This window comes from Chionomys nivalis, chromosome 1, assembly GCF_950005125.1.
Source record: "Chionomys nivalis chromosome 1, mChiNiv1.1, whole genome shotgun sequence".
In the NCBI taxonomy this organism is placed as follows: domain Eukaryota; kingdom Metazoa; phylum Chordata; class Mammalia; order Rodentia; family Cricetidae; genus Chionomys; species Chionomys nivalis.
Genome location: NC_080086.1, coordinates 81,991,706 through 82,001,513, shown reverse-complemented (window position 1 = coordinate 82,001,513; position 9,808 = coordinate 81,991,706). Strand labels below are relative to the sequence as shown.

General features: G+C 37.2%; 1 gene segment (V, D, J or C); it reads left to right on the top strand.

Moving 5' to 3' along the window:
* Positions 1–9,033: 9,033 nt before the first annotated feature.
* Positions 9,034–9,582, top strand: LOC130877374 (immunoglobulin kappa variable 1D-13-like). The segment is given in 2 exon segments: positions 9,034–9,105; positions 9,224–9,582. Coding segments are annotated over 2 exon segments (408 nt in total).
* Positions 9,583–9,808: the final 226 nt, after the last annotated feature.

The window sequence follows — 9,808 nt, the reverse complement described above, 5'->3', positions numbered from 1 at the left end:
AGAAAACTCCCATTTTTAAAGATAATAACTTGTGCTAAATTACATTAGAAATCAGATACAATAATCTGAAGCCTTAGAGGAACATTGGGCACTGATATAATACCAGATATAATTCCTGAGTCTAGAAAGGAAATTCATAGGCACAGGAGGAAGTGGAGAAACTCCATAAAATTGTGAGTTCTTGATATAATTATCTCTGTGTAATGGAGTTGTCATAAATAAACAAAATCACATTATTTACCTGAAAGAATATGTTAGCTACATGAGAACCTGTCCTTCTTTCAATTTATGTCTTCAAGTAGTATTCTGTTGCACATATGGTAATCACTGTAAGCAAGAAGCTGCATGGTAAGTTGTGGAGTTCAGTCCCAATGGATACATCTACACAACACTCCAATACCCAACACTCAGTGAACAGTTTTGGAAAAGGGGTGAATAGTTTGTAAGGGCCATAGGATCAGAGAGTCTGCTGTGATATTTTTGCCTCCTAGTAACATCAGGAGATATACATGTAAAGTCTCATGAACATTATTAACCAAATGAGAGCTAAACAGGGAAGAAAAAAAAAACATACCAAAGTGAATGGGGAGGGGAAAGCAAACAGAGGAATCACTTCTCCACAGAGAATTAAAGATAACCAAGTAATGTTGGGAGGAGGAAAGGTTCTAATCCCCAGGAAAGAGCACATCAATTGACTGCCTTTTGGCAATCTGCCCAGGAAAGTTACAAGGAAAATAATATTGATTCAAAAGTTTTTTTTTCCTATGGATATTATGTATACAAAAATACATCCATGCATTAAATGATAAAGCAATGGAAAAAACGAACCAAGAATTTGAAGGAGAGTGAAGTGGCATATATGTGAGTATTTGAAAAGAGTAAAGGAGAGAAGAAATTCCCTAATTAAAATACAATCTTATATATAAATAGAAAAAAAGATATAGCTGACCTCCTCAATAATTTCTGCAGGTATGTAATTACAAGTCAAAGCAGAAAGAGGCCTCAATAACTCATAAATATGACAGAAATATACACGCATTTATTATTAAATGGGTCAGATGAAGAAGTCAAAAAAGAATCTGTAAAATATTGTAATGCATAACAAAATGAAAACACAAAACATTAAAAATAATGGAATGCAGATAAAGCAAAGGGATGTTATAAAGACTATCTTAATACAATGCAAAGTTCCTAAGTGAGATTAAGCTTGGAGGCCCTCCTTCCTGAAAGAAAAAAAAAAAGACCTTTAACTTGGTAAAACCTGAGATATCATTCTTGCTGCAAGACTTCCCATTACATAAGAGGCCACTGTAAGGGAAAGAGTCACTGAAAGAAAAGATCTGTTTTAGTGTTGTAATTAGAACAAATAATATGCAATTAAATCTTACCATGTGTTCACAAAATATAGCAGTGTCCCACTCAGTTCAGGTCTTAAAGTAATGGGGTCTTAAGTTGCCTCTACTGGTTATTAGAGCTGTGATTATGAGGTAAACCTGTGGAACAATTACCAATCTAGTTGCCTCAATGAAACAAATGAAGCTACTAAATAATGTTGTAAAATCAGTGTTTTACCACACATAACATTAGGAAATTTGATTACATTGTAAATATCAAACTTTCCTTGCATTTGCTATATTTCAATCACTCAATGCTCATGCACACCTTGTGATTAATGGATTTTTAATTAAGAAGAGTATATGAAGCAGTGATAGTTTAAAAGGTTACTTTGATCATTATAAGTTCAGAGCACAAAATCACCAGCTAGCTTTGTAAAAGACTGGGTGATTTCAAATGATCACTTAACTTGTTCAGCTACTGTGGTTCAAAGAGTTGGCTACTGCAAAGTTGTCTATTGAGAGGAATGGGGCTACCCCAATAAACATAATCCAGAAATCACTGATTCATACACAAACCCCTCCTGAAGTTTGCTCTGTAGTTCATAACAAATATTCTCTATAACAAAGAACAGTATAGGTTTGGGGCTTTGGGAACTTTCACAATTCAAGTTAACAATGTCTATTGTTGTTTTTCAATTTATGTCCCCTAATTTAGCAGTCAGATTGATGAGCATATGTGGTGTAACTACAAAAACTCAGAGAAGAAACCTCACAATAAGCTTCCTATCCTTTAATATTGCAATCATTCTACTCTCTCTACTGCAATGACCTCTGAGACTTTGGGTGTTGGAGAGTAACACTTTGAGTCTGTGTTTTACAACTTTGAATTTTAATTGGTTATAGGTTTCTGTTAATGTCTCCCTCTGTTTCAAAGAAGTTTGTCCTTGATGCAAGGTAAGAACCATAAACAGCTAAGGAATGTTCCCTGTGGGAGAAATTCTCTTCCCAAGGAAGAATACTGCAATTAGTTAGGTAATATCAAATGATCATTCCAAAACTATCCACAAAAGAAATATGATAAAGACTGTGCAGGTTATGCTTATGTATTTAGGAATATATGTCAATATTAGTATATATGCACATGTACGCACACATACATTTTTATAACAATAGAAGAATAAAGGTGGTGGCTTTAATAAAGAACAAGAAATTATACAGGAGAGTTTAGAGGAAAGGAAGGGAAAGGAGAAATACTGTATTATAATATAATTTGGCAATGACAGTGAAAGTCCTGCAGATGGCAGGCAAACCCTACTAAAAGTGGAATATCCATGTTAGGTACCTAAGAAAACTAAGTGGTGCTGGAGGAGGCTTGGAAATAATCACACAGAAGCTATATTATTAAAATATTGCTTGGCCCATTAGCTCTAGCTTCTTTTGTTTTAAACTCGTTTTTATTGAGCTCTACATTTTTCTCTGCTTCCCTTCTTTCCTGTCCCTCTCCTTCAATTCTCTCTCAAAGTTATCATGCTCCCAGTTTACTGAAGAGATCTTGTCTTTTTCTACTTCCCATGTAGATTAGATCTATATTTGTCTCTCTTAGTGTCCTCATTTTTGTCTAGAATTTCTGGGATTGTGATTTGTTAACTGTTTTTCTTTACTTTATGTTTAAAAATCACTTATGAGTGAGTACATGTGATAATTCTCTTTCTGTGTCTGGGTTATTTCCCACAAAATGATGTTTTCTAGCTCCATCCATTTGTCTGCAAAATTCAAGATGTCGTTATATTTTTCTGCTGTGTAGTACTCCAAAAATATGAGAGTTCTAGTTTTGTATTGGTTAACTCTTACATATTAATTTAACCCATCTCCATTAATCTGTGTATCGCCACGTGGCTGTGGCTTACCAGCTAAATTCTGTCTCCTGTGGGGCTACATGGCTTCTCTCTGACTTCACCACCTTTCTCCCATTATTCAGTTTAGTTTTCCCCACCTAGCTCTGTTCCCCTATAACTCTGCTATAGGCCCAAAGCAGTTTCTTTACACATTAATGGTATTAACAGTATACAGAGGGGAATCCTACATCAATGTGGTATTGACAACTTCTCCCCAATTAGTTTCATGAGACTGAATAGGGTCTGCAGTTTCACCAGAGCCACATAGAGGGATATTTAAGTGCTAAGATTTTTTAAAATCTCATTCTTTATTTTGTACTTTACTGTTGGAAATAGTAGGTTAATTTTGAACCTTTCTCTCCTCTGGCTTTTCTGGATTGCTAAGTGTGTGTGTGTGTGTGTGTGTGTGTGTGTGTGTGTGTGTAAACTAAATTATGTCTCCTCGTATATATGCTTAATCTTTACCTTCAATGTGAGTATATTTGGAAAAGCTATTTAAAAAGGAATGATGTTCATGATGAATGCTACAGGTGTCAATTAACCCCACATTATTAGTGATGTGAACAAAACAGTCCACAACAATCTCTGTGTCACTGATGCCAGGTATTATGAAAGATTTTGTGAGAATCAGGCATGGAATAGCTAACTACTTTGAGGGTCTGATTCATACCTATATCATGAAAATCTTCTAGTACTTCATCTGGACTGTTAAGGTTCCTATAGACTAAGAAAATGAATTTGTGTAATTTAATCCTCTGGGTTCCGATGCTCTGTTCAGACTAGTGTATCATCTTAAATCACCTCATCCAGATTAGGACCAGAAGGTCGCACTTGTTCATTAGAACATCTTTGCCAATTTTTCTTCTTTCACTCTGACCTTGGTGAGAAAGGAGGGAAGGGCTTCATTCTCACTGTGTTTACTTTAGTCACAAGTGTTTCCTTCTAAGAGAGGGTGTTTTCTTGTTTAGCTTCTGATAATAATGAAATGAAATGAATGAAAAGATTGCATTGTAGATCACACAAATGTTCATGTTATCACATAGACTGCAGTAGGAGCTCTTGCATGCCCACTGTTTCCAGTGGCTTTTTCATATCTCATGATGCAGGGTCACTGTTCTTTATAGGGCCAAATGAAATTATGAGTGCTTCATGCTAGCAGAAGAAAATTCAAGCTTGTAGACACAGGACATCATTTCATTCATTTTAACTGATCGTTGAGGCTGATCAGGCACCTCAACTCGAGCAGACTGCCAGGGAACCGCCGGGGGCCAAGCTCCGGGAAGCACGAGCCCCTCATTTTGAGACAGCCACCACCTGAGAGGCATTTTGTCACACAGGCAGGACAGCCGTGGATGTGGCAAGCTGGGGTCGTCATTGTAGATTCCTGGGAATTTCCCTTGCATTGTGTTTCTATCTGACCCCTTAAGGCCCCCTGTTTACAGTCATCTTTTCTTCAATGATGACACCAATGCAACTGCTAAAATTTCAATCCCCAACTACCCCCAATCCATCCAGGAATTCCCTTCAATTTCTGCTTCCTATGGAGATTTATGTGTTCCCCCCACCACACTGGGTTTTCTTCCTACCTAGCGTCTCTGGGGCTGGGAATTGTAACATAGTTATCCTTTACTTTTCAGCTAATATACACCGATGAGTAAGTACATATCATGTTTGTCTTTCTGGCTCTGGATTATACCATGTAAGATGATTTTTCCCAGTTCCAATCATTTGTCTACAAATTTCCTGATGTCATTTTTTTAATATTTAAATAATACTACATTGTCAAATGTATAATATTTTATTTATCCATTCTTCAATTGAGGAACATCTAGTTTGTATCCATGTTCTGGCTACTACAAATAAAGTTGCTATGAACATAGTTGAGGAAGTGTCCTTATAGTATGATTAGGTATAATTTGGGCATATGCCCAAGAGTTGAATCACTGGGTCTTTAGGTAGATTGGTTGCAAATTTTCTGATAAAACATGTCATTGATTTGTAAAGTGATTACGTATAGTGATATTTTATTTATGTTTAATAAGTAAAGCTTGCCCTTTTTTGTCTCTAAATATTTATTATTCAGCTACAACTATATAAATTTGCATTTGCTAATAAAAGAGAATGAACAGCTTCTGTGTTGCGGGAGGTCCTTCCGCTCCTCCAGCCAATAGCCACCAAGATACCAGCCCATTGGGGCGTGGTATCTTTCCCTTTAAAAAAAGCGGCCACTTCCCTCCTCTCTCTCTTTACTTCCTGCTCCGGTTCCGGCGACTAGACTTCTTCCCAATTGCGTGCGCAGAGGGCTGTTGTCTGGGACCGTGATCTGTAAGTTTATTCCCCTTTAAATAAATACCACCCTATTAATCACAATTCCAAACTGGTGTGGGATTGTTTATGACTTGCGCCTTCACTTCTGTCCCAGAAGTGGTGTGGGACAATGGTCTGTATTCTGTCAATTATGTTTTAAATAAATGCTGATTGGCCAGTAGCCAAACAGGAAGTATAGGTGGGCCATTCAGACAGGAAGTAGAGGTGGGTCTATGAGAACAGGAGAATTCTGGGAAGGAGGGAGCTCATTCCTCACCAGTCCTGTCCAGACACCAAAGAAGGAAGATGTGACCTGCCCTGCTGAAAAAGGAACCAAGCCATGTGGCTAACATAGACCAGAATAATGGGCTATATAAGTTATAAGAGTTAATAAGAAGCCTGAGCTAATGGGCCAATAAGTTTATAACTTATGAAGACCTCTGTGTAATTTTCTTTGGGACTAAATGACTGAGAGAAGTGGGCATGATAGAATCCCCAACAAGCAGGCCCTCATGATACACAGAAGAGTCGTCCATCAGAGGCTCTATGTGTCTCTTAAGAAAGATCTACACAATGAAAGCAGAATTCTCAATCACTTTTTAGATTGGTGGATATTGAGATAGTATCTTAATGCATTTTTTTATAATATGATGCACTGTGGAAATGAGTGTGCCTAACAAATAAGCATTAAAATAAGAAAACTGTCAAACATTCAAATTATGACAAATGGACTTCATTCTACTATCTAAGGAGTAGATTGAGATGTTATGGTGTAGGAGATTCTTCTGTATTTGTGTTGCTTTCATTGATTAAATAAAAAGACTGCCTTGATGTTTTGATAGGACAGCCCTTAGGTGGGCAGAGTAGACAGAATGGAAGGATGGGAAGAAGAAAAATGTGGCAGATGCCATATCAGCTCCAGCCTGAGATGGACATAGGTTAGAATCTTCCTTGGTAAGCCATGACCTCAATCTCATGGTGCTACACAGATGATTAAATATTGGTTAGAACAAGATGTGATAGTTGGCCAATAAGAGGCTAAAAATAATGGGCCAGGCAGTAATTAAATTAAAACAATTTCTATTTGGTTATTTTGGGTATAAGCTAGCTGGGCGGCAGGATGCTGCCTGCTCCCCTCATACTACAATGTTATATAATCTAGTCTTAAGTTTTAGAGTCTGGAGGTACAAACATACATACATACATTTACATACCCGGATATGCTCCTATATACAGTGGTTCAAAGGAAAAAAATCATATTTCAAAGCATCATATATTTAATAATTCTCCCAGTATTAGTGGACAGAATTAAAGCATTGTGCATTTATTTTAATCTCTCTTGTAGTCTTTTTGATGACTCCTTCAAAGAAAATACTATTACTACATAATTTAAGGTCAAGCTTGTCATTGATTTTCAGGTTAATCATTTTCTTAATATTTCCATGTTCCTACTCTTTCTAACATATCTCTTGTGTCTGTCATGATTATCTGGTACCGATTGGATCTCATTTTAACCATGCCTGATTTCTATCACTTACAGAATGGTTGTCTATGCTTTAAAACCTTACCACCCCTCCCATAAAAACTCACACTAAGGCCATTATTTCATTGATATATACATATTCTGAATCACATTATAGTTCTAAATCCCCTTGTGTGGCTTCTAGCTTCATTGGCTTATATGCTTCTCTTAACAAACAGCTGATATCACTCTGCCATAAAACTAAACTAAAAGGCATATCTCATCATTATCTGAAATACTTGGTGCTCACAGTATTTCCAAGTTTGGGAACCATTGTACATTCAAGGACAATGAATGACAATTCTGAGACAAACTCATATTTTAAAGACAGTAACTCTTGCTAATTCTTGTTAAAAAAATCAGAAGTCTCAGAAGAACATTAAGTATCGATATAATCCTAGATACAATTCCTGAATCTAGAAAGGAAATTTATATGCACAAATGGAAAGGAAAAAACTCCATAACCTTGGATATTCTTAATATAAGTAATTTCTATATAGTTGAGTGGTCATAAATAAGTTAAATTACATTGATTACCAAAAAGGATGTTTTAAATATAAGAGATTCTGGGGGCTGGAGAGATGGCTCAGCAGTTAAGAGCACTGACTGCTTTTCCAAAGGTCCTGAGTTCAATTCGCAGCAACCACATGGTGGCTCACAACCATCTGTAATGAGGCCTGGTGCCCTCTTCTGGCCTGCAGGCATACACAGACAAAATATTGTATACATAATAAATAAATAAATATAAAAAATATATATAAGAGATTCTGGTCTTCCTGACAAATAACATCTTCAAGATGTATTCCTTAACTTTTGTGAGAATGATTATGAGCAAGAAATTGCATGGCAAGTTGTGGAACTCAGTGGGTACATACACAGCACTCCAATACCCAAGGCTCAGGAAACATTTCTGGAAATGCTGGTGAAGAGATTGTGGGAGCCATAAGATCACAGAGTCTGCTGTGAGATTTTGCCTTTTGGTAATTTCAGGAGAAATACATGTAAGGTATCACCAACATTATTAGCCAAATATTAACTGAACAGGGATGACACCAAGAACATGCCAAACTGAATATGGAAAGTCCACGAGGCACTAGTTCTCCTCAAAGAATTAAAGATACAGAGTAATCCTGGCAGAAGTAGAGGTACTATTCCCCAGGAAAGAGCACACCAATTGATTTCCCATGGCCAAATGATCAGCCCTAAAAACATACATGCAAGTAAAATTAAATGGATTTATCCATTTGTATTGATGGATGTTTACGTAGCCACAATACCTACATACATAAAATGATATTGTAGCCAGGTGGTGGTGGAACACGCCTGTAATCCCAGCAGTTGGTAGGCTGAGGCAGGCGTATCTCTGTGAGTTCGCAGCCAGCATGGTCTACAAGAGCTAGTGGAGGACAGTCTCTAAAGCGACAGATAAACCCTGTAACAAAAAATGACAAAAATTGCAATGAAGAATAAACCAAAGATTTGAAAATGAATAAAGGGGGTTGTAGGGAGGATTCAAAGAAAGAAAAGGGAGAGATAAATGCATTAATTAAAATACAAACCCATATATAAATAGAAAAAAAAAATAAGTAGCTACCTTAGCTCATTATTACCTACAATTACCTATAAAATGACCCTGTAATGATTTATGTTCTTTTCAGAAATGTACTATATTTGACAGCCCCTACCATCAAGGGTATCATAACAAGGAAATTCTACATCATATAAAACAGGAATCAAAATAAAGTTCAAGTAATAGACTAGTGCTGTTCTTTGTTGTCCCAAGATGTGTTCTTTCCCTGAAATTAACATGTACTGCCCCTCTGATCTGAGACCTAAGACAACAGGCCTATAATGAATCTCTTGGGCAGTCCTGTGGCTATGCCCCACCATTGCTGATTTGCATGTGCCCAAAGCACAGCCCACTGTACCAATAACTTCTTCATAGACAGGTCACACCCTGTGCTGGACTCAGCCTCAGATTCATCACACACAGACATGATGATCTCCACACCTCTCCTGGGGTTGCTATTGATTTGGCTTTCAGGTAAGGAAGACAATACTGGAAATCTATTCATTTGAGTGTGGTCAGTCCATTGTCTCTGTGAAAGTTCTCTTAGCATAATTAATTGTATGGGAAATTTGTTTTCAATTTCTAACCCCAGGTGCCAGATGTGACATCCAGATGACCCAGTCTCCAGATTCCCTTCCTGTGTCTCTGGGAGACAGTGTCACCATCACATGCCAGGCCAGTCAAAACATTTACAGTAATCTGGCATGGTATCAGCAGAAACCAGGGAATCCTCCCAAGTTTCTGATTTATAATGCAAACAGTCTTGCCAATGGGGTCCCAACGAGGTTCAGTGGCAGTGGATCTGGGACACAGTTTTCTCTCAAGATCAGTGGCCTGAAGTCTGAAGATGTTGCAACTTATTACTGTCAACAGTATAGCAGTTACCCACCCACAGTGATTCAAGCCATGACAAAAATCACCCAGGAAAACAGAAGTGAGAGCCCAGGCTGACCAAATTGTTACTTCTTTTTTCTGCAGCTGCTGATTCTGTTTATTAAGCTATTAAGGTCAATGTTATATTTTTTTGCAGGGGTCAAAGGAATTTTTTATGACATAAATCTCTGTCCTATTTCCAAACTCAAACACTAAAATCACAGGGCTTCTTTTCATTACGTCCATAAAAAAAATAGAAAAAAAATGTTTTCCTGAGTAACAGAAAAATATGAACAGCTAAAAT